Source organism: Epinephelus moara, chromosome 7 (assembly GCF_006386435.1).
Source record: "Epinephelus moara isolate mb chromosome 7, YSFRI_EMoa_1.0, whole genome shotgun sequence".
NCBI lineage: Eukaryota > Metazoa > Chordata > Actinopteri > Perciformes > Serranidae > Epinephelus > Epinephelus moara.
In genome coordinates this window covers 4,604,906-4,630,516 of record NC_065512.1, presented here as the reverse complement: position 1 = coordinate 4,630,516, position 25,611 = coordinate 4,604,906, and the positions used below count along the sequence as shown (strand labels likewise).

Sequence of the window (25,611 nt, the reverse complement as noted above, 5' to 3'; positions counted from 1 at the left end):
CGCGGTGCTGAACAGCTTGCGGCGGGCGTATGGTGTGCCTTGACCGGCTTGAGGCGGAGCAGGCTCACGGCTTATGTGTTTGTCACTTTCTTTTTCATTTTAACCCACACCATGATCTTTTCCTGACCCTAACCAAGTGGATTTTGTGCCTAAACCTAACCAGACCTTAACCACAGGGCATCATGATGATTTCGGAACGGACTTAGGAACAATGAGTTTAATATGGTCGGAACAATGGGATGTCGAACCAATGGGCTGTCGAACCAATGGGCAGTTCCCATATGGAGACACAGGGTCTCAGGAGGTTAAAGAAATAGTTTGACATGTTGAGAAATATTTCCTTTTTTGCTGTTGTTAAGATTAAGATCTCTCGTGTCTGTACAATGAAAATTAAGCTAAAGGCAGTTAGCTTAGCTTAGCTTAGCTTAGCTTAGCTTAGCATAGGCATGTTCAAAGTCCAGCCCGGAGGCTAATCGTGGCCTGTGGACCGATTTCAAAAGGCTTGTTAAAAATACACAATATTTGGCCCGCCACTCAATATTGTTTTTTCCGTTCACCTCATAATAGCAGGACTGTCACACAGTTTGTAGACATGTAACAAGTAGAAACTACACAGGCAGCTTAATAGATAGTAAACAAGCAAATGAACAGTTGCCTAAGAGCAGATATTTCCTGCTAGGTAACAGACATGGTCACAGCAAAGAGGCGTTAAGTCAACAGTGAGGGCCGCTGCCTTTTCACCAAAAGATAAAACCGTTGCATTTGTCTTATTTGCATATGTGTTTTTTAATAACCCATATGATGCTGGAAGCAGCGGGCCCCCAGGTATTGTCACATGATCTAATCTGGCCCCCCTTCAAAAATGTTTGAACACCCCTGGCTGAGCATAAAGAAGCAGTTGGCCTGGCTCTGCCACTTGGCAACCTCACGGCGACAGGACTACAGGAGGTCACTGCTCCTGACGCCAAAAAATATTTGACAGTTACTAAAATCAGGCTTCCAACTCACCATCTGCGTCGCCAAATTCCCATCTCCTAAATGTTCGTAAACATGAGTCAAAGTTTCTTCCATAAAGTCTGTTTTTATATATCATGACTTCTGCGTTGGACATGGCGTGCGCCCTATTCAGGCCTTGTTTTGTGCGTAGCAGTGTTTCTAAATGAGACCTCAGATCTGTGAATCATTGAGAAGAGTGTGCTCAGGTGGGAAGTCAGCAGTCGGACCTTTGTCAGTCTCTGTGGGCAGACTGCTTCTCACTCTCACACTCTGTGTGTGTTGATGACTAACAGCACAGCTTCACACCTTAGTTAAAATAACTTCCCTGTTTGCATCATTATCACTCACACACACACACTCAGACTGTCACCTCCTGAGTTTCGGCCCATTTTCAGCTTCACCTTCTGTCTCTTCATATTAAAGGCAGTGTTGCCACAGTAACACCTCTACAAGACTGGTGCAAATGCATTAATTATCTAATAGTCTGTCAAAGAATTAAAGAGATTAAAAAATGTGTTCACTGACTTTTTTTTAATCTTATTTCTTACTTCTGGTATTTATAACCAACAGGGACACACGATAATATCGGCATGTCATCAGTGTAAAACTACATGTTCCCTTATTTGGAGGGAGTTCTGTTGGAAGAGTTTGGTTCGGTTTTTCATTACTCCCCAACAGAGACAACACGGAGCTATCAACTCGGATTGTTGCAGGCAATGCCAGGTCGCAAATGGATATTCTTCTTACTGGAAGAATATCCATCAGATCTTAGAGAGAGTGTTCAGAACCAATATCCCTTTCAGATTTGAGGTTTTATATCAGTGCAATAGTCCAAAAGAGATAAACTCCAAAGGTAGGACCCTCTTGACAACTGTGCTGGCTGCATGTAAGAAAGCCATAACTCGTAAGTGGCTGAAGCCTCACACTCCCTCATTTGAAGATTGGCTCGACATAGTCCATCAAATATATACACTGGAGAAACTGACATATTCCCTCAGAATACAACAAGAGAAATTTACCAATATATGGTCAAGGTAGCATGACTTTATTAAACTCCAAAACCCAGAATTTGTGTGAGACTTCTGTGCATATTTTGAATACTGCCACTCCTCCAGTGTGTTCAGTAATGTACATAGTTTCCTTTTGGTACCAGCATATACTGCCTGTGAAATATGGCCACAGGGGAAGGAACTCCATAAAGTCACATTTAAAAAAATTATTGTGATTTCCTATGTTTGTAAACAAAATAACAAGTGAAAAGTAAAAGTGTACATTTTCACATAGCCACTGTTATCCCATTTAATCAGTTGATTTATTTATTTTCACTTTATTTGGGACCTAACTGATTGAAATGGGACTTCTGGACTAAAACAATAGTGAAGTCCTTTATTCAGGAATCCAGTGGAATGTGACTTAAATGTTGTGTTTTCTTTTGTTTTTCTGAAATGTATAATGTCTGTACGCTTTTTTTTATCTGCTTGTTTGTTTTTGGGCTTGTATAATTATTTATTTCCTTTAAGCGCTTTTTTCTTTTCTTTTTTGTCAGATATAATATATATAAAACTGCCAAAACAGTTATGTAGTTAAGTATTTGTAACAGTATTTTTCATAAACCCTCTGGATGCCAATAAAAACAAAATATAAAAAAAGAAAACTATTGTATTTCATGTCTCCATCTGCTGGTGGGCCATAACAATAAGAGTATGCATGCATAATATGACATTAATTCCACTACAGAAGAAACTTGATGATCACTAAAATTAAGTAGCTAGTCAAATGAGTTGTTACACATCAGCATTTTGGATATCTGCAAAAAATCCAATATCGTGCATCCATAATAACCAGCTCCTAATTAATGACAATAATAATAATAATAATAATTATAATAATAAACTTTATTTATATAGCACCTTTCATACAAGAAATGCAGCACTAGATGATTTACAGTAAGGACATTATACGCACTGGGTGCTTCACATGAAAGCAGACATAATGAACAGACAAGACAATTCAATATAAAGGACATTTAAAAACAGTTTAAACCATTGATTAACTGATTCTACCATTTTCATTTTAAAGTGGTGGTGATCTGAAATCCTATTAATCAAATATTATTTTGTCCAGCAGATGGGGCCACATGTCCTGTCACACACACCTCAACAAATCTAGTTTGTCCTTTCACTCTGTTTATGAAGACATCAGGTACGAAACTAGTCAGTGTTTTAATGTAAGCGGCCATGTTTTTTTTTAAATATAAAGGCTGTTTAACTTAATTCAGGTGCATTTGTTCCGGCTCCACGCTGAAGTTCATTTTTTCTTCCCATGTTCTGACCCTTTTCAAGAGTGCCTGTGTTTTCACATGATAGAAACAGTCCTCGAGCACACCACTACCTCTGTCTCCAAAGTCTATCATGTGAACTACATGTTAAACGTCAACTAATACTTTTTGTGTTTGACATATGATTTTAAAAAACCTACACAGTTCAAGTGTTCCTAAAAAAGAGAAGCAGAGGGTTATAAACTTAATTTCAGTTTAAAGACGTTACAGGTTACGTAACTGGGTTTTGCATCACACCCACTTGTATCAAGTTAAGCAACATTTTTTAGTAGAAGGCAGGAACACCTTGGTGTTTGGCTTGCCTGGCGGGAAATACATTGTACGTCACTGAATGACTCATAGACAATAAATGATCAAGTTGACACATGATGCAGATAAATGGAAATATACACAGTGACGTTCCTGCACAACCTGCCACAGAGGCTCAACAAGTTGTATGACCTGTGCTTTTAGGGAAAGCTTAAATTAAAATGAAGACACAGGGTCCTGTTTTCTGTCTTGTAAACATGGTGACATCTCAGTCGTGCACTTGGTGGACACAGGTTTAACTGTGGTTTGATGCCTTGGAGATATAGCGTAATGGGGAACTTCCTGTAGGCAGCAGCCTCGCTTATCGCCTGTCATTTCAGGAATCTCTCACCAGTTGACCTCTCTCCCAGTAGCCAGTTACCTCTGGTGTACCTTATGCCAGCAACATATGGTCTCCTCAGCCCCCACCCCACCGGTGCAGCATAAAGTCAGGGGATAAATGACTGGAGCAGGCCTCACAGGCTGCCCTGTATGCAGAACAGAAGGCACACGGCGAGAGCAAGGAATGAGAGGAGGGGAGTGTGCGTGGAAGAGACAGGGGAGGACGGGGGAAGGCTTTGGTTGAGCTTATGTTGGACCCGCCTGACCTTACAGGCATTTGAAACCACATAATTAGGGGAAACAATTCATGGAAAATACTACGTATACACAGTATATAGGCTCCTCTGGCCCACAGACTTAGCTGCACTTCTTCTCCCTCTGTGTGTATGGTATTGTTGTGTTACTTGTGTGTATGTGTAGTCTCTCTTCTTTCTGTTATCTTTAAGGTAGAGAGGAGGTTGTGTGGTTCGCCTGGGAGTTGTTGGACAGCTTCCCGGATACATGTTCTGTGTATAAGTTTGCACTAATTTATGCTGTCATTCTGTTTATCCAAGGTGTAATCTTACCATTGTTGAGGCTCTACGCAGAGCCTACATGCATGCTATAGTGTGCGTTTGACTGACTGAAAACACACACTGAAAGTGGCTTGATAGCAACAGTTTCAAACACAAGTACACAAACTGACGTCATAATAACTGCAAGAGTCACAAGCAAAACACTTGTCTTTGGCTGGACACATTTTCCCCACAAATACAACATGCTAACACCATTAGCACAAGCCTATAGCATTTTACATTGCATAAGCTAGCTTAGCGGCTAGTGGAGTTTCCCTCTACTCATATTAAGCCAGGAACAACAGCAACATTTAACAAAGGTAACGTAACAAAATTCGGCTCCCTTCATAATCACAAGGTTCACCGACAAAACAACTGTCTTATACTAAACATATTCCTCCCAACGTCATTAGCATAAGCCGGTGACATTTTACATTGCATAAATTAGCCTAGTGGCTAGCAGAGTTTTTCTCTACTCATATGAACATGAGATAAATCCCACACAAGCTTGCAAAAATAAACAAGAAGTCTGTGTTGTCCTGACGTGCAGTAACATTTCTTTGGAGGTGCACGTCAGGCTGCAGTGTAGACTTCAGCGTAGGGTACACATCTATGCAGAGCCTACGCCGTAGATACGTTGTCGATTTGACACATAAGTATAAATCCTGCTTTATTTTTGTCACCTCTGTGCTTATGACATCTGTATATTATTAATCTGCACTGGAGGAGGGATCCCTCCTCAGTTCCAAAAAGTTATTATATGCATGACTTTGACGAGTAAATCCCAAACTTCTTTTTTTAAGAGACACTTCTTAAAACAGGCTCCAGATACACTCATTAAATACACGCCTGCCAAATCCCCTCCCTGTGTCTAGGTTTCGGTTCTGTCAAGCCTTGTGCTAATGCTGCATTACTTGTTATGTGAGCAGGACAGAGGAACACCCACCGAATGTAATGGTGGAATACAAACAAGTACATGCATTCAAGGCCTCTACTTAGGCATTAATTTGAGGTGCCTGTACTTGTTTCCATTTTTATAACATTTACACCAGTAATATGCAACATATAGATTAATGCAGCAGTAATATTGATCCAAAAACATCACCATTAGTACTTTAAAGGGTTATTTCAGATTTTTTTAAATGAGGTTGTATGAGGTACTTTTCCATAGACAGTATATCACATACAGTAGATGTTAGTCAGCTTGCCCCCAGGTTGGAGATGCAAGCTGGAGTCCAACATGGAGGCTAAGCAATGTGCTGCTGTGGAAGGGTCAGCAACAAAGCGTTTTTTAGCCACCTAAAAAAACCTAACCTAAAAACATCAATATCCGTTTAAGTGTACACTATATTGAGAGTATTTTACTGCTTTTGCTTAATGTCAGACAGTGATATCCAACTTTAAAATGAAGCTGTTAAATTGCTCTCTTCAAAGCCAGACTCCATTGAGAAAAACAGTGATTTAAGATTGCTGAACACAGGAGCTGCTGGTCTACCACTCACTGCCTTTATTGGTAAGTTTGTTAGTGACATTGTGTGACTTTGGCATGTCAACGGGTCAATTCGGCTTCACTAAAGTCACACAATAACACAAATAAATGAACTTATCAAAGCAGCGGTAGACCAGCAGCCTCTGTGTTCAGCAAACTAAAATTAGTGTTTTTGTCAATGGAGTCTGGTGGCTTTTACAAGAGCATAGATGGGGAGCTAAAGCTTCTCTGCCAGAACAAGCTGTCTGATTGAAAGGTTGGGCGCTGACTCTCATTACAGCATGAACTATATTTTGTTTGTTTTTTTAGGTGGGACTTTGTTTAGGTGGCTACAGTAAGTTTCATTTCTGGCTCCAGCCGCAGCAGTACATTGCTTAGCTTCCGTGTCAGACTCCACTCTGCTTCTCCAAACTGAAGGCATGCTGACTGACATCTGCTGTGTGTAACACACTCACTATGGATAAGTGTTCATGCAACCTAACTTCAAAAATCTGAATTATCCCTTTAAGTACATTCTGCTGATAATGCTTTTTGTTTTTTTTCACGTCAGGTTTGAATGCAGGACTTTAACTTGTAGTCGAGTATTTTTATTGTGTGGTAATATTAGTACTTTAACTTCAGGAAGGACCTGAGTACTTCTTCCACCACTGCCGTAATGATTGGTTTCATGTGTCCACAAATAGCTGCTTTTTTTCTACACCAATCCGAGATGAAAGGAGATATCGCGAGATTTGCCAAGCGGCTCGCCGGGCTCGGGTTACAGAGGCGATATCTCGCGCTACCTGAGCACTCAGTGTCTCATTCCACCACGGTCAAGCCTGCCGGCAGAGGTTCCTGTCCTACCGCTCCACACTAATCATTTCATTTGGAAACTTGAAACGGAATTTATATTTATAACGAACGTCGTTTTATTTATTTAAAGTAAACGTAATCGTCAAGCGAACTTCACAGGTAACCGTTGGTTCAAGGTCGTAATTTGTACAGAAAAGAAAGTTAACGTAACAGCATAGCCGGGTCGTGCTAACAAAGAAAATCCTTTCTCTTCAGAAATAATCCCCCATTACTCTCTTTAGTTATGAGTCATGTGGTCGTTGATAATCCACACGGTCTAGATCAGCAGGTGAGTACCTTTTAACTGCTTACTTGTTTGTTATTTTCATGTCAAATTTGTGGTGATTTTTTTTCCGTTACGCACATGTAGTTTCGACAGAGAAAGAGGGTAGTCGCTAGCCTTGAGCTAAGCTAACGCTGCGGCTGCTAAAATGGAGGTGATGATGTCGCTGTCGAGAAGATTGTGATGGCGGAGCTCGTCACTACGCTGTGCCAGCTAACTAGACTCAGAAGCTTTTTAGTGCCATGTTTCACTTTTAAAATGACTAACAGTAGCCTTAAACAAAGCCAAATGTAGCGTGTGACCCCTCAATTCGTGAAAATGTATTTCAATAATGGAAATTTACAAGGTTAGCTGACACTTAGTATCTTGCCGGTATCGTACCAAGCTAGCCCGGCTAACGTTGGGCCTTCTCAACCTGAAACGTGGCGCAGGAAAAAATGTTGGCAGCGTTTTTTTCAGCCACCATTAATGTTCCTGAAATATAATGCCCTCGAGTTTATAAATTATTCAGGGAATAAAAATTTGGATTAGCTATACAATGTCAGGATTTACAATGAATATTATTTAACTTTTTTTTTACTTGATGTTTAGATTTGTCAGCATTTCCCTGTTTGTTAGTTAGAGATTATGTGGTTGTGCCATGTCGGCTCAACTAAAACAGTATTATAAGTATATATAATGAAGTTTGATAGTGTTTTGAATTATGCTGTGTTTAAACCTGATTGGCAAAATGAAGTGGATTGCCGAACAGTTCAAGTCGTAGTATTGATTAAGATATTAAACTACACTATCACGTTATCTCTACAATAGTTGGCAGCATTTTTTTCAGCCGCCATTCATGTTTGTAAAACATAATGTTCTCGAGGGAATAAATCATTCAGGGCATATACATTTGGATTAGCCATCTTACTTCAAGTTGTACAGTGCATGTTACGTAACATCTTTGCTTCATCTGTTGTAATTGGTCAGCATTTCCCCCTTTGATGCCAGTAGTTGTGCCATGTCTGCTTTTGAATAAATCAAGCCAATTTTAACAAGTAAAAGCAAACAAGTTTTGAATTGATAAGAATTGTGGTTTATATAGACTGAAGTGCAAAATAGAGAGTATAGCATAACGCTATGAGTTGGAGTATTACTTAACTAGCTTATCATGATATTGTGTTTTTTACCCTCATTATCTATTAATGATATGTGTTAACTCATAGAGACTGCTCACTTTATTTTTAACCAAATTGCATTCTTAATTTTTTCCTTTTTTCTTGTAGCTTGCTGCCCTAGACTTGAACTCTGCTGACGGACAAGGCGGAGGAACTGGCAGTAAGTGATAAAGCTGATTTTACTTAACATTATCCTCAGTGTATCCTTATGTAAATGTTGTGACACTTGTTATTCTTGTATTAATGATATCATCAAAGTTACGAATGCTAACCACAGTTTCCTTAAGCAAATGGGAGTTTTTTTTATAAGAGGACAATTTTCCTTTTGTCGTGTATTTATCTTTAAGAAAAGTAGTGGTTTATATGGGTTAGCTTTACTTGAAGGGTTTTTCATCTGCTGTAAAATTGTTTTTCCTAGTGTAAAGGTTCTTGAATGTATACCTTAGAGGGGTGTAAATCACTAGTTTCATCACAATATGATATTATATGTGGATTCTTTGGACAACACTGCAATGTTTTCCCGATAATACAAAGCCTAACGCGATACAATTTCGAGTCGGTGCTATCCAGGGGAATGTGTGTTTGATATGTGACAATATCATCTGCTTATTTTTAATTTTAAATTGACTTTACAAACACATCTAAAACAGCACATGGGATGAGTTAGCCTTCACAGCTTCTCTGTCTGTCATTTTAACACAAACCATAATCTTTTCCCTAAAACATCAGAGCTATCATGCTTAAGGCCCTGAAGGCTCACTTCTCCAAACAGCCATAAAACGTGGATAAACAACAAGATCATTAAACAAATTGTAAAACAATATCTGTAAAGGTTTATAGACAAAACAGTTGCTTTTGCTAGACACTCATAAATAGCTTAACACGTTTACATTGGATAAATTAACCTGGCAGCTAGCATCGTTTTCCTCTACCCAATGCTAAACAAATGACATGTATTATTATGCCTTTTCTTACTCACTGTTGGTTTAAGTCACTGTGTACACTGTGTACAGTCTGGTACAACAGCAGGGATGAATTTCAGCCTGCATGATTTTTTTTACGTTACATCGTGTTCTATTTCATAAAGACATTGTTCATACACGGCGTGTGCTTGCCTGACCCGTATTTTCTCCAGAATCAAAAATATTTCCGAACTACTGATTCATTCCTGGGTAAATAGTCATTATCGTCTCATTATTGTCGTTGGCTGCTTGCGATTATCTGCCTGCTGCTGTTTGAAGGTGAACAGAATTTCAAAATATATTTTGTATCGTTGACATTGGATTGTTGATCATTGAATCGATATCGATCCAGATTGATACACCCCTAATAGCTTCTTTAGCTTATAAATGCTAATCTTACCTATCCAAAATACAGGTGTTTAATTGAATATGTGACATGTTTTTGTTTTTTCTCCACCCAGGGCGTTACATTCCACCTCACTTGAGAAACAAAGATGCAGCCAAAAACGGTGAGTTTGATCTAACGTTCTGACTGAGCCCCAGTCGGACTGTTAACACAGGTTTGACTTGTGTTCTTAATATTAAAAGCCCATCAGAGCATGGTAAAAGCAAGCACAATTGAGGAAAAAAATGGGTGAGGCATTAATATTTGTTTCTCAACCAATTGAAGTTCACCAGTCAAGACCAACATGGTGGCAGTGTTTTTTGCTGCTTCAGACCGTAGGGCTGTTGAGGACATTAGTCTCATTTTTTACAAGTGCACAGAAAGAGGAGAAAAAGCCACGTCAAGTGGTTTTTCTATGTCTGTGCATGATAGCTTATTTTGGCATGGCTTAAGTAGGGCAAGTGGTACTGTAAAATGGCTGTAGCCTGGAATTTTCACCCAGACTGATCAACAGTAAGAGAATGAGGCAAATTCCAAAATTGTCTGAGCTTACTTTCACATTTTTAGTAACCACTTTCATTGGTAGTCTTATCCCAAGTTTATTCCTGTCTCACACGTGAATAAGAGGAGTGCTAGCTGTTGGCTGCTCTGATGAAGGGAAATGTGGAGGGTGGGTTGTTTGTAGTATTGACATCTATAGACTTCTAACAATGTTTTTTGTAGCCAGGATGAGGTGATTTTGAACTTTTTTTCTGTACTTGTTCAGCCTCTTAAAGGCGTTAAATCAAGACACATGTTGTGCCTGGCATATAATCAGCCAGATAATTATACATTTTTTAAAGAAATCATGGAATAATGGTACTGTGTCATTGCACACTTGACGTTTTTCTCGTTTTACTGTTTTCTTATTCCACAGCAGGAAATGCTTATTCCGCTGGTAGACAGTGCGGTTATTCAGTGGCACCAGTAAATCTCTGTAAGTCCCTTCTGTCTGCTTTCGCTGAGGGCAACCTGCATTTCCAGATGCATGAAATAGCCATTTTACACACCAGCAAAGCCAGTGCGAAGGGGGAGAGGGTTAGGTTAGACCCATACACTTCACAGTAAAAGTTAATGATGGACTCACAAATAATTGATGTGCTTCTCTCAGCTGGGATGCTTGCATTCAAAATGAGATATAACATATCAGTAAAGGGCAATTTGATGAACGCATATGCTTGTTGGGTTATTGCATTCATTTACTTTAATGAGTTGAATTTAATCTATTGAGGCATATGATCAAGTCATTAAAATGTTGTTTTCCACTGTATATGCAAGCCCATATTTCACCTGCAATGTCCCCTCAAGTTTCTTCTAAGCAGTACCCACAACCATGGCAGGCAGAGTGTCAGCAAAGACACAGAAATGACTATGCAACAGGATGGGATGACTGTAAGATTGGTAACTATTAGTGTAAAGTCAAGCCCAACACTCATACTGCATGAGCCAGTATTTATGGGCGAGTCTTTTTATAGCCTGCTTCCCTACCTTTGCTCAGGTTACCCAAGACTGGCCTCTCAAGAGCTTGCCTTTTACCATGCCTACAGTGGGGGTTGGCGAAACAGATGTGGTATACCTTGACCTCTACCTGCATGCCAAGCCATCTACTTGTTGGCAGAGTTTCATAGTGTACATATAGCTGAACACTGGGGCATAATCAACGTGCCCTTGCTTTGTCATGGTCACTTGAAAAAGCAGCAGAAATCTGGGCCTAACACAGCGTTTGTCAAAGCTTGCAAATTAAGTTACTTATGATGCATGGTGATGGTGCCTTCAAAGACTCTGCACTGCATCACTAGTGGCTGTCCTACTAATAATGAGACGATGTCAGCAGTGAAAGAAATCTGAACGATGTATATCTGTTTTTGCATTGTTAAATCATACCTTTTAACCTCTCTAGGTTGCAGTCATGAAATCAAAGTAGGCAGTTTGTTTAGCAAAGACACTGAGCTTTACTTTGCTGCATTGACACAACTCAACACACACGATATTAATCACAAGTCTCTCAGTTCTTGTTCTTCAGAGACCTTGTGGCTTTTTGTGTCTGCCCACAGCGCACTATTGGAAAAGTGGGATTATTGAACACTGTGCTGAGAACCTGAGGGCATGCAGGCTTTTGTTCCTACAACCAACTGCACTAGGGGATTTCTTTTGATTAGTCACTTCTATCTGGTGTGAGGTTAGAATAACCACTGAAATCTAGTGGTGCACTCGGTGGTGGAACAGAAACCGGCATACAGTCAACTCTCCTTGGCACATGATTGAATACCTCTGACCCACAGCGTCTGAAAGGGATGTTTGTTTCTGCAAGGTTTTTTAAAGTAGAGTGATGATCAGGTGTTCTCTTGGGCCTTTTCTTTGGTATTTGCAATTTCAACGGTGAATAAAAAACTGGCTGTTAGGCAAGTTTAGTTGGCTTGCACTGTGTTTGGGTGATAATGCACCAGTATTGTGCAGTTAGCAGACTGTCCGAGCTGATTTATACTCTTAAGTGTAACCCTTGGGTATGAAAAGTCAAAGGAATCTTGCAACATGCAACCTTTGAAGTTGAGCAGGCTTGGGTTGCTGCATAAACATCTCCAGAACATGTCGTTAATTTGCTGTCTGGAGTGTGGCGCACCTGGCAGCATGATCAAAAGGGCACATCAAGGCTCGCCTGCAATATGTGAGACTGTGCTAAGGGACATATTCTCCTTTTTCAAGCAGTGTTGGATTCACCAAACCACTTGAAACTCATACTTATGAGGTTTGAAATTCCCCAGGTGTACACTGTTAATTCAATTTAGCTTCTCAGTCAGAATTTATTTACTTTTTTGTAAAAAATTAAGATGGTCATCCATGTAGCATTCAAAATGTGTTTTTAATTTTCTCGTCATTTAGACACAAACTTCCATAACTCTTAGGGAGAAAACTACTTTAGCCTTAACTTGAATGTGACACATGACGTAGTATGTCAAGCTAATTTTTCCACTATTATCATCTTTCTTATTACCTTATCATTATTTGTACAGCTTTTGCATTTACGTGTTGTACTTGTATTATAATGTGTAGGGCTGCTCGATTACGTCAGATCATTATCACAAGTATTTGGGTCAATATTGACATCAGGATTATTCAAAATGTTTACTTCACTTCATTGGACTTTATTGAACTTAAGTAATATATCTGAATATATTTCTTGCCTTTTCCCCAATGGTCTGAATAAGCTGCTAAATTTTTCACTGAGTGCTTTTTTTTTTTTTTAGTAATAAAGTGACAGAGTCTGAAAAGTCAACAGATCTAGCAAGAAAGTTGCCAAGTTGGCGGCGAGTGGTGTGCTGGATTTCTAACACGAGACAAAATGAGAACGTCATTGCAAAATCGCGCCATGATCATTTTACCTTGTTAATTTTGTTTTCATAATCGTTGGATGCTGAAGTCACAATTGAAAATCAAATTTGATCAATCGCTTATCGCCTATGTGAACAGCTTTAGGGCCCAGACACACCAAACCGCCTTCGGAGAACTAGCAGCAACAAAGGCCCCCAGCTGCGTCGCCTGATTATGCTGTGTCTCAGCAAAATAATTGCTCTTGAACACACTGCAAAGGCTACAGCGGACAGCCAGTTGGCGGCTTGGAGTGTCGGGGCCTACACTTGCCTTATTTTATTTATTTTTTTTGTTAAATTTGAATTTTCCTGTATTGCGTTTCCTTCTCTACGTGCCTCGGCAAATTGCCCCTAGGGTTAACTGAATCCAACACTGCTTAGAGAAGAATGGTTACTCTTTTGCAGTTTTCATAAGTTTGGTAGTTCTAACATTGTATTTTAGAGTTATTGTATTGTGTTTTTGGTGGTTTGATGTGAACTGTGACGTCACCTGTGTTGCTGTCTCGGAGAGTTCGGCCGTGGCACTGCTGCACGGTGTTCTTTGCAGTGTGCACATGCATCGTTTTTGTCTGATACCAGTCTGAGTGACTAAATTCCATCACAAATTCTGGTGCAGTTGATTGAAAATTACTCACTACACTTCTTTATGTAAACTTAAATCTATTTAGTAGACATTTGCACCCAACTGTGGAAATGTCTGAAACTCCAGTGATTACTCTGTTGACCTCTTGATTGCAATGCAGCGCTGAGAGGCCCTAAATCCTCCCTGAACTGACCAAAATCCGCTTCTTTTCACCATCAACATAGCATCTGATGTTGCTAGACAATGAATAATGGTGATTTAATTCTATATTACATGATAATGTATTTACTTACTCAGATCAGTATCAGAGGAAAAAAAACTTTACTTATTAATGGTTGGATCTACAATGCATAGCCTAGATCGGTGTGTGCCTGTGTGAAGCATTACAAGGCTTGTCCCTTGTGCTGTCATGAATGCGGCACCATGATGGAAGCATTTACCTGTTGGCCCACAGGTAGAAATCAAGATCCTCACCACAGATCTAGAATCAGCCCTTTTGGCTGAACCGATTCTCCAAAGCAAGACTAATCTGAGACTAGATCTGTGTGGCTGGTCTGCCCGCCCCTTGATGCTGTTGTGGCACAGCCTCAGCTATTTAGCCTTATACCATGGCAGCATTAACTGTCCATTGTCCCCCCACCAGCCTCATCCTCAGCCTGCACTGATAACAGTGTGGCCTCCGATGGGAACGATGACACAGCCAGTGTCCAAAGCTGGGCAGATCGTTGTGGTAAATGTCCCATTCAGGCAGAGGACAGGGTTCAGTTGGTCTCTGGGTACAGACATGTCCATCCTACGCAGATAACAAAGCCAGTGTCTGGTTGGTTATTTAATAAAACCGATTTCTCTGCATCTATTCTCTTCATATTAGACGTCAAAGACTTGTGACACATGTTGCAGCATTGTTTTCTTCCTGGTAGTTACACAAGCTTTCAGTCCAGGTTCTAGTTTACTGTGGAGTTGCTTGCATCCCTTCTGTCAGTAAATTATGCTAAAATAGGCCAGTCACTTGAAGAGAGACTCATGGCTAGTAAGGACTACGAGTACAGCCAATTGTCAACTTGCTTACTCACAGATTCATAACATATGCAGCACTATGCTCTTCCTCACAAGCCTTTCATCTTGTTTTTTTATTTCCTCTCTTCCCATAAAGATTCACCTGGATGGGACGGTGGACGCAGCAATGGATTTGTGAATGGTTACCATGACAACCGCACAAATGGGGGCTTTGGAGGGCGAGGACCCCCTCGCAATGATAGAGGTGGGCGTGGCGCCTACCGTGGTAACAGGGGTGGAGGCTCGTTTAATCAACCATTACAGAATGCAGGTGGGGAAACCCTATCGTGATCTAAAATATCAAACTATAGCCCCGGTTTTAAGAGTGAAGTTAAGGATGAGAACTCGGCCCTCCCCCCACCCTTGTTTATATAGTTCTTTCGATTATAAGAATGCAGTTACTCTTAAAATATATATAATGGATTTGCAGTCAGGTATAAATTAAATTAACCACGTTAGTTCTGTACGTAATTTCAGGAAATTATCTTTGTTCCACTTTTGGTAAGAAAGTGGTGTCATCTGATGATTTGTAAAAGAAAGTGTTACTTACAGGGTCTGATTTGTTTGTCACAGGGTTTGGAGGTGAAGGCAACTGGGGAGCTCCTCGGGACAATACCTACAACAGCTTTGGAGGACGCAATGACAGGTCAAAGTCTAACTTCTTCAATGACCGTGGAGCAGGCTCAAGGGGAAGGTGTGTGAAGTTTTGACATCTTATAATGTACTTAACCTTGAGTTTTATGAATCTGCAAAGAGAATGCATTGTCCAGTCTACCCAAACTTTCTCATGCTTTAAAAGTGTCTGGATCTGAAGACATTCATGTGCTAATATTCAGTGACAGTCATAGCGCCACCCACTGGTAACAGGAAATGGCAAGTTTTGTACTTAAAGTCCTATAGAATTCATCAGACCTTGAAAATGTTGAGCTTTTTGTGAATTTTACGTTGTGTGGTCCACACTTGACATGCAGCAACAAAATGTGTGTTTAGTGCGTGTTCTTCAGCGCTGCATAGTGGACACAGGAAGTGGTACAAAATTTGCGATACACAGGGTTCCCTCAGTCATTAAAAAGACATGGATTTTTGTTGTGTGCTTGATAAAACTGTTAGTGATCTTTCTTGGATAATCTTCCAGAATATGTAACAAAACTGCAAATTTATTTTCTGTAGCTATCGAAGTAATTCAGCACTAATAAGCGTCAATGTATGACTAGCAATGTGAATATAGTGAATAGCTTGTTTTAGCAAAGGCAATGAACCTAACCAGTATGTTGGACGTTTGCTCAAACGACGCTAAGCCCCTGAAGTCTTCGCCTAGCTTAATATTAATACTGTATTAAACCTGCTTTTTGCCTGTATTAAAGTGCAGATACTGTTGTATTAAACCAGACATGAGATAAAGGCTTTCCTTGAGCTCTAACAAATGGTGTGCTGTGTACAGATATGAGCGCGGGGGCTTTGCTGGTGGAGGAAACAGCCGCTGGGTGGACGACTCCAGAGAGGAGGATTGGTCCAAGCCCACCGCTCCCAATGAGCGCCTGGAACAGTAAGACAGATTTTGCTCACAAATAATAAAACCGTCACAGCCCTCTTGTGCTTGCATTTTAATCTCAACTTTACAAAACCTATTTTCTAGTGAGCTTTTCTCTGCAAGCAACACTGGGATAAACTTTGAGAAGTATGATGACATTCCAGTGGAGGCCACTGGATCCAACTGCCCGCCACACATCGAAAGTGTAAGTCTATACTCAGCAGTGATGCATATTTATACTAGTGTAATCAAAATAGCCGTCCTATATCTACATGGATTGATTTAAAATGAAATTTGAAAGGTTTGAAAGAACAGTTTGTGCCTTTACTGACGTCATGTCTGATTATCCTGTAGTTCCATGATGTGGACATGGGGGAGATTATCATGGGGAACATCAACCTGAGTCGCTACACTCGTCCCACTCCGGTTCAGAAGCACGCTATCCCCATCATCAAGTCCAAGAGAGACTTGATGGCTTGTGCCCAGACTGGTGAGTAATTCTGTATATTCTCAGCGTGTGCATTTGTCAGCCTCGAGTTCATAAACTAGTTTTTACCTGTTAAATTGTCTGAAGTTAATATAGGTTATTATTATACCATATTTAATAAAAGGAAAAGGCTGATGTATCATTTAGCTTTACTTTAGGTTACTCTAAATAATGGCGCCTATTTCATAATCCCTGCTGTGTTTCAGGCTCCGGCAAGACTGCTGCTTTCTTGCTGCCAGTGCTGAGTCAGATCTACAGCGACGGGCCTGGAGACGCTCTGCAGGCTGCCAAGAACAGTGGCCAGGTACTGGGGAAAGAAAATGCACCATAATTGAGCATATCCTGCATTAAGGTTTCGATTTGTCCTAATGAATATTATTTATTTGATTCAAAGGAGAATGGAAGGTATGGCCGCCGTAAGCAGTACCCGATCTCTCTCGTTCTGGCTCCCACCAGAGAGCTGGCTCTGCAGATCTACGATGAGGCGAGAAAGGTGAGCTCAGAGTACAAGTGACAGTAACTGATACTGTTGTATAACATTGTAAATGCATTTAATATACACCTTGAAGCCTAATTATCTGCCCTTATTTCCTACATTTTAGTTCGCCTATCGCTCACGTGTGCGTCCCTGCGTGGTGTACGGAGGCGCTGATATTGGCCAACAGATCAGGGAGTTGGAGAGAGGCTGTCATCTGCTGGTGGCCACACCTGGACGTCTGGTCGACATGATGGAGAGGGGCAAGATCGGTCTGGACTATTGCAAGTCAGTATAACGGAACAATCCACGCTCGGATCAGGATTTGTGCTTTATTGACTGAAATTAAACGTGAAATGTGTCCCTGCAGCTTCTTGGTCCTGGACGAGGCTGACCGCATGTTGGACATGGGTTTCGAGCCACAGATCAGACGCATTGTGGAGCAGGATACAATGCCACCTAAAGGCATCCGCCAGACCATGATGTTCAGTGCCACCTTCCCCAAGGAAATCCAGGTGTGTTGGACAGTCGATGAGTATAAAAATCTTGCCTCATACAACCCCCACCTTTTTAAAAAAATAAATAAATAAATAAATAAAAAAATCCAAACTGTTTATGATAATTATCTTACTTACTATTTGATTTGTCTGCGTAGATCCTTGCTCGCGACTTCCTGGAGGACTACATTTTCCTGGCAGTGGGCCGTGTTGGTTCCACTTCAGAAAACATCACCCAGAAGGTGGTCTGGGTCGAGGAGACCGACAAGAGGTCCTTCCTTCTTGACCTGCTCAATGCCACAGGTAAGAAATGAATACATTATGATGAAAAAAGATTTCTGCCTCTCATGAAGGTCACACTGAGCTCTAATCCATCATCCTGTGTTTGTCAGTCTGCCCCATATCAAGCTAATATTGACTTTGCTACATCTCTGCTAACAAAAGTTGTTCATTATAGCGATAGCTTGCAGTGAAAGATAAAATATCAACACAAAATATCATACAGGGGTGAGCAGGGACTGAGCGGTGTTTAGCGGGGTTGCATCTCATGATAATCTAAAGCTGTCATATGTGTGTACCTGAGCAGCCTTACGTTTACTGGCCGGTTTGGTTTTATATCTTAGTTATTCCCAGTGAGGTTCAGGAAAATGTGACAGAGGCACCAGAGAAACCGGGTAAGTGTGAACATATCATAATTTCACTCTGACCCACAAGCCAGAGACATCACATCCCACAGCTCATCCTGTCCCTCTGCTCCCCAGCTGACATGCTGCCTCCGTTTTGTTTGTTTTTTCCTTTTCATTTCCAATAGGAGCTTGTAGGATCAACAATAACATTTGCCTTGCACCACATGGACCATCAGAGTCAATAGTGCAGTCCTTTTCAGCCACAGAGCTACAGTGTGTTATCAACACTGGCACTAAGGTCAGCTGGCTCAACATGATCACATTGGCTGGTTGTCATAGAAAGGGCTCTCAGTTTCCATGAGTCATGTGGCTGTAGCAGATTTAAAGGCACCAATCTGTTACTCTAGTGAGCAGAATACAACAGTTGGTGTAGATCTAGTTAAGACCACTTCACTGCCACAAGAACCAGAGTAGTACCATTGTTAATGTCTATTTTAATGGTGTATTGAGCCATCTCTCAGTGTCCTCTCCTTACTGGTATTATTATGAAGAAGTCCTGTGTTTTGTAACTTGATTTTTACCTCCAAAGACACAACAAACGTCGCCTTTGTCCTGTTTCCATAGTAACTGGTGCAGCTGCCACTATGAAAGGCAAACTAATGTGTAATACATGTGATGGACGACCTTGGTAAAGCACACACTTGGCTGTTAGGTAAAGAGGCTTTGGTCGGGTGGTCAACTGCATGGAAGTGTCGAGCCAAGTGTCCTGTTTCCATCTTAGCTAGTCTGATTAGGCTGATCTGGGCTTTATTTTAAAGTACTCGCAGGCTTAAGTGATGTGCAATATGGAGGCGATGGAGCTTGGATGGATATTTTGTTTCCTGGCTTGTGCCGGAGTGCATCGGAAAAGCAGTTAGCTGCAAGTGGTGCCACTTGGAATGGCCTGTCCTATCCCATCACCCCTCAGCCATTCTTATTATCTCAAGCTTTTATTCTGATAGCCATTAATGCCCAATATCTAGATTGTAACCGCATATCTAATTTTTTAATCATTGTTTAAACTAGGGATGTCCCACGCCGATCACAGACAACTGTCCAACATCCCCAGTTTAAACATAATGTGGTTATCATCAGTACTGTGTTCAGAAACACTGAGGCAAAGGTTTTAAATTAATGGTTGTCAGTAAATCTAAAGCTTTTTATGAACCCATATCTCCATTTTTAAGTTGTCATTTTTTTATCTTCTTCTTTTCTTTCACAATCTTGCAATCGCTGACCTTTTTTAGTGTGACAGTTTTAAGTTCCTGCTCCCATCTTCTTTTAGTTTAAAGAATCCATCCATACCCTTGTTCCCGTGTATCAATTATTTATGTTCTTTTTCCTCTCCTTTCGTGCTCTTTATCCTGCTCTCCTTCCTTTTTGTCTCGTCCTCTTTGTTTCCGGCTGCACAGGCAAAGACTCATTGACTCTGGTGTTTGTGGAAACCAAGAAAGGAGCAGACGCTCTGGAAGACTTCCTCTACCACGAGGGATACGCCTGCACCAGCATCCATGGAGATCGATCCCAGAGGGACAGAGAGGAAGCTCTGCATCAGTTCCGCTCTGGACGCTGCCCCATCTTGGTGGCTACAGCTGTAAGTAACTCTTCTTATACCCCTCACTGAGTTGTTGCATCCCATTTTTCAACACTGAAGGGTTAGATTGGTTCTTTAATTTGCAATTTTATAAAACCAGTCCTCTTGACATCAGTTTTGAGCTCTAAAATCAGCTTTGAGCGTTTTTTTCAGACTTCTAAAAATCTAGTAAGGTCTTGCATGAGCTACTGTTTCATATAGAGCAACATGATTGTGATATGTTTCCCTCTCTACTTAACATGAATATGGCTTCAGTGTACTACATTCACCCTAAATGTGTCCCTGTAAGTGCAAATGTCACACAGGGTTCCCGCCACTGTCATGGAAGTTCACGGTCTCATTTTCCAGGCATGGGAAAGTCATGCAGTTAGTTAAAATCATTAAAAGTTTTGGAAAACTCTTGGAATTGTCACAGTAATCTTCTGGGGTTAATCCTCCACTTAATGTAACATAACAGCATGTGTGTGTGAAGAAAAGGACCACAACCAGGCCGACAAATGCAGCGCATTATTTTCTGAAATCAACATTTTATTATGGTACCTTGGAAAGTCATAAATAAGTTTTGAAATGTGTGGGAACCCTGGTGACATTATCATACCTCGGAATGAGCCAAATTCATTTTGGATCCAGTTCCATGTTTGCAAACTATGTGAATTTAAGCTCAAAGGGAAACAAATCTATTACAGAATCTTATTTTGTTGGTTTTAAAAAGGGACATATTGAGATTGTTAGCTTTTCATTAGTGTTTGATTCACATTTGGGGGGGAAAAACCCTGGAAGGAATCAGGCCAACTGGGTCATGGAAACTGTGGCTTTGGCTGAACTGACGAACATTGTTGGTGGATTTCATCAGCTGTTCCATAATTAATATGACCAGTGGCCAACATGAAGTCTTTGTTTGTTTGTTTTTCCTGTGGTCTCATAATCTTGATACTTAACATATTTTCTATTAACTTCTTCTTTTCCAGGTGGCTGCCAGAGGTCTGGACATCAGCAATGTGAAGCACGTCATTAACTTCGATTTGCCCAGTGACATTGAGGAGTACGTTCACCGTATTGGCCGTACGGGACGTGTGGGCAATCTGGGTATGAGCCTTTTTGTTTTTTGGAAACCATGGTTTTGATGTCTGTTGGCTACATTAATATTTTAATGGACTCTTTATAATCTTGCCGTTTCATGCAGGTCTGGCCACGTCGTTCTTTAACGACAAAAACAGCAACATAACCAAAGATTTGCTGGACATTTTGGTGGAGGCCAAGCAGGAGGTTCCCTCCTGGCTTGAGAGCCTAGCCTACGAGCACCAGCACAAGAGCAGCAGCCGCGGACGCTCTAAGAGGTAACTAAGGGGAACAAATTCGTATTTTTGGATCCTAACATTTGCTGCAATGCAGTTGTTCTTCTGTGAGATGTTAGTTTTAAACACTGACACTGCTTCAGCCACTTTATGATCTTTAACTTGTACCTTCAGGAAATGTATCTTCAGGAAGTCTAACAAATGTACGTTCTTGTTTAGGTTCTCTGGTGGTTTTGGAGCTAGAGACTACCGTCAGACGTCCGGTGGCCCTGGAAACTTCAGTAGCAACCGTGGTGGGCGTAACACTGGAGGCCATGGAGGAAACCGTGGCTTTGGTGGAGGTAAGGAAACAGCATTTCCCCAACCCTTCATCTGTGCTTTACTTTGTCACCCTGAAAGGGGACCTGTTACTGGTCATTTCACTTCACTTCACTTCATACTTGTGTTTTTATAGTAGAACAGGTTTAGAAAACAACTGTGTTCACGGTCTGCCTTAGACGCTCCGTTTTATTGCCTGTCTCAGCATGTTTTCACATGTTAATGCGGCCAGCCGGCTATCTCCTACCAGATCTGTGTGGTAAACTAGAAGCAGCAGAAATAACTGTCGAGAATATTGACATGTTGGTTTACAGGTTAACAGTTGACCTCCCTAATCGGCAACCAAGATAACATGTTTCCCTGACGTTAGCATGTAGCTACATGTAGCAGTGTATGTAATGTAACACTTGCTGTATGTTTTTTGTTGCTGCTCAGCTGTGACTGACCTCTGACCTTGTCCCTCGCAGGTGGCTTTGGCGGCAACTTCTACAGCAATGACGGCTACGGAGGAAATTACAGCCACTCTGGTAGTGTGGATTGGTGGGGCAACTAGTCGCCATAGGAATAGGTTGCCATGCCAACCCGACCCAATGGAAACCACATGTTAACTTAAGCCAGACCATAACAACCCTCCCTGTGTAGCTTCACTGACACACAGTACATTACCAACCCTGGTTCTCTGCCATTCGCTTCTGTCAAAAAGGAAGTGCAGCACGACGCAAAGGAAAGTCACCAGCACGTGCAGCGCACCGCGGAGACCGCAGAGATTCGCACACCTCAGAGTGAGCATGGATGCTGACATGCATCGTCCGATAGCAACTTCGGACTTTCATTGTTAAAAGTATTTTTGTTCTTTTTGTGGAAGAAAAAAAACCAATCGAATAACCTGAGGATCATTTGTATGTTAATGTACTGTGCCTTTGGAATTTAGACAGGAAATCTATGTTTTCATTTCACCAGATGAACATGGCCAAGAGCTCTAAATTTGATTTTACTCTTTTGTTTGGTGAAAAAATATTAGAAAGGTAAAATAAGCTTGGACTTAATCAAACCTTGGCAAACACTGGGGTATTGTGGCTCTGAGTCATGATTCCATTTGAACTTCAAATTTATTGCAGGAACATCATGTAGCCTTTTCTATAGTCAAACAGCTAATGGAGCCATTACTATGTCTAATACAAACTGGGCCACTCTGTGAAGCAACCGTATTTTAATCCTAAGGGACAAAGTTACATTTGTTTTTCTTTTTCTTTTTTTGCTCACTCTATCCTGGACAGGCTCCTTTTTATGGATATGATAGTCTTTGAAATAGCCATTCCTAATGTAATCTTAAGAAACACATAAGTCATTAAGCTCAGTGCCAACAATCGCTGAGGTTTAAACAAGAGTAATCACTGCTGGAACTTGTTACTCCACATTTCTCAATTGACTTGACAGTGTTACGGCAGCTAGTATGTTACCAAGTGCTAGCTACGTTAAGTGGGCGGTGTTTTTTGTTTATTTTTACTTGAGACATTTTTGGTGCAGGTGTGTTGCAAAATTGAAAAACTGTGTCAGTTTTTCGATCTTTGAATCGTTTCTCTACAAATGTGCATCAAAACAAAAAATGCCTGCCATCTTGAAAGTGAAGTTCAAAATGGCTGCATAAAGGACCACAGCATCGGGAGGGCACAGCGTGGTGTTAGCGTTTACTGAATCGAACGGCAACCACGAGGCCCAGATGGTATTCTACGCTTGCAAGTGTTTTGTTTTTTGGTCAAGGAGGAAAGACACGTGAACTGAGTCGCAGGCTTAACTTAATTACAAACGTTTTCTCTTTTCAAGCTGCGTTGGAGGCATGGTTCATCTTTAAGAGACAGGAACGATCACTGAGGTTTATCAATTAAACGGCGCGGAAACAGAGCGGGATAGAGCAGCACATCGACCACTGGGGTTAGGGGAACGAGGGGGGGGGGTAGGTGTGGGGGCGCAGTTTTCAGTGCACCGCCGTCGTCCGTGGCTTTGGTTTCCATTGCTGCGTAGTGTAACTGTGGAGGTGGCCAAAGACGTGGGAGTGTCCACTTCCTTACGGAACATTAAAGTACTGTCAGGTCCTCTGGGAGTTCATCTGCTCAGACACGTATAAAAATCTGTGGCTTCGCGAAGCCAGAGCAGGCTTTTCCTCTCAAAGAGGAGCAGCCATGAGAGGAGGAGAGATGGGGCGTTTTCACCTCAAATGCTCCCAATTTTCTCATCGGGTGTGTCGTGCCTTGAAACCTTTTTTTTGTTTTGTTTTTTGTTCTTTCTTTTTTTTTAAGAAATTGAACTAAAAGCGGATGCACTGACAGTGTTGAGAACTTGAGATTGAATGGTGCTACTTGATTTAGGTGTGTAGGCCCGTGTACGTCGTGCCCATCGAGTTTTACAAAAGTTCTTTTATTGCACATCTAGAGTTTTATATAGATGTCTTGGATATGTGTCCTTAAGCTTCCAAATATTGTGTGTGAGGAGATTGTGAAAAACGCAGCTTGTTTACAAAGGGGACGGGTTCTCAACGTTTAAACCAGGATTTATTTGGGACCAGGGGATTTAGCAGTCGGGGGAATTTAGCCATTTGCACAGATTTCTAGATTCTACTTTTGCTGCTAGTTTTGTGTAATTTATTAAGCATTTTTGACAAATATTTATTTTTGTAAGCCTCAAAGTGATTCTTTGAAAGTTTCAGAAACTTGACCAAAAGACAGTACAAAAAACACTGGCACTTGAATGTTGAATGTCACCTGTATGCGTGAAATTTATATATTTCGGGGTAGTGTGAGCTTTTTAATGTTTAAGATACATTGGACTCAGTAAATAATATCCACAGCTGTTTCGGGGCCTCCTCAGGGCCGGTCATCTCTATTAGATTCTACCAATTGGTCAACAAAATTTGAAATGGAATTGAAAACAAACATGCCAAGGTTTGGAATAAAGCTGTCAAAAGAGCAAACATAAAAAAATAAAAATAGAAAAAATTCTGGAAGCATATCAGTGCTGAAGTGTTCAGATTCTCCAGTTGTGTGCATTATTGATTCTTTACTCTAATTTGACCTGATAATTGTTTTTCTCCAGTGAATGTCTGGCACATGGCAATCCTTAAAGAAACAAACATGTGGTTTATTCTCATTGTTGTATTTGCATATATGACCCCTCTGGAGTTCTCCCTGAATGTTGAGCACGTCTGCAGCGTTGTTTCCCAAGGCAGCTGTTCGAAGTGTATAAGATGAACATGAGGTTCTGCGCAGGCCGCTCTGTGCGGGCAGAACCCGAGACTTGTTCCACGTTCTCCAGAGAACCCAGAGCTCTTTAGACGTAGACTTTGCTTTCTGTATTAGCGTATAGGCTACTGCACTGCATGGGAAATACTCAGCTGTGCAAATTGTATGATTTTACCAAAATAAAATGTTTGAATGCAAAAAGTATCTGGAAAAATCAAGCATGTTTCCTGAAGAGTTGTTTACTGTAGTTGTGCAGAGAAGACCTGTAGCAGCGGCCTGTTGCCTTGTGTGGATACGGGGCGGACCGGCGGCAAAATTCAATTTGGTATAGATTGGATGGGCTTCATTTGTTTTGAGAAAAAAAATATATAAAGTTTTCATTTGTAAATTCATCTGTGTCAGTGGTGTTATTTTCACAAACAGTCTGAGCTCAGTGAACTGACGGGTATTTACTGTGTCGCCTTATTTGATTCAGTGTTTCTGCTCCAGTGGTGCAGCTCAGGGGTCTCATTTATAAACGCTGTGTACGCACAAAACAAGGCCTGAAAGAGAAGTACGCTGCTTCTCTCGTAGATATTGTGATCTACAAACTCGTTTGGAGAGTGGAAATTGGCAAATGCTTTCTAGTGCCCGCCATTTTGGCTCTTGTTCGTATGTACATTTTTAGGATGGATCCTACGCATTGTTTTATAAATGAGACCCCAGGACAGGAGTTTTATATTTACTTTTGTTCAACTAAAATAAAGACTGGTACAAGAACCTAAATAATAACACTGTAGTGCAACACCTGAAGATGCCAAAATAAAAAAATGAATGACTAGATAAACACATTTTTATGCCAT

At 40.9% G+C, this 25,611-nt stretch overlaps 1 protein-coding gene across 6 annotated transcripts; it reads left to right on the top strand.

The window, feature by feature from the left end:
- Positions 1 to 6,797: 6,797 nt before the first annotated feature.
- Positions 6,798 to 25,157, top strand: ddx3xa (DEAD-box helicase 3 X-linked a). 6 transcript variants are annotated; one of them, XM_050048433.1, is made up of 21 exons: positions 6,802 to 6,958; positions 7,055 to 7,127; positions 8,387 to 8,438; positions 9,702 to 9,749; positions 10,542 to 10,601; positions 14,769 to 14,942; positions 15,245 to 15,365; positions 16,113 to 16,217; positions 16,308 to 16,407; positions 16,557 to 16,692; positions 16,896 to 16,993; positions 17,084 to 17,182; positions 17,292 to 17,452; positions 17,535 to 17,679; positions 17,820 to 17,964; positions 18,285 to 18,335; positions 19,739 to 19,920; positions 20,889 to 21,006; positions 21,104 to 21,257; positions 21,435 to 21,556; positions 22,001 to 25,157. In XM_050048433.1, the coding sequence occupies exons 2-21, from the start codon at positions 7,083 to 7,085 to the stop codon at positions 22,084 to 22,086; spliced, it is 2,202 nt and encodes a 733-aa protein (XP_049904390.1). In that variant the 5' UTR covers positions 6,802 to 6,958; positions 7,055 to 7,082; the 3' UTR covers positions 22,087 to 25,157. The 6 variants fall into 6 exon arrangements, with proteins under 6 accessions (XP_049904393.1, XP_049904395.1, XP_049904392.1 ...); XM_050048436.1 differs by having other exon boundaries at positions 6,798 to 7,127; positions 14,769 to 14,876; XM_050048438.1 differs by lacking the exon at positions 10,542 to 10,601 and having other exon boundaries at positions 6,798 to 7,127; positions 14,769 to 14,876.
- The last annotated feature ends 454 nt before the right edge of the window (positions 25,158 to 25,611 follow it).

Coding starts and splice junctions, on each gene's coding strand:
- ddx3xa (XM_050048433.1), top strand. CDS start 7,083: ATGAGTCATGTGGTCGTTGATAATCCACACGGTCTAGATCAGCAG. Junction 7,128..8,386: donor CACACGGTCTAGATCAGCAG/GTGAGTACCTTT, acceptor TTTTTCTTGTAG/CTTGCTGCCCTAGACTTGAA. Junction 16,218..16,307: donor CCCAATGAGCGCCTGGAACA/GTAAGACAGATT, acceptor CCTATTTTCTAG/TGAGCTTTTCTCTGCAAGCA.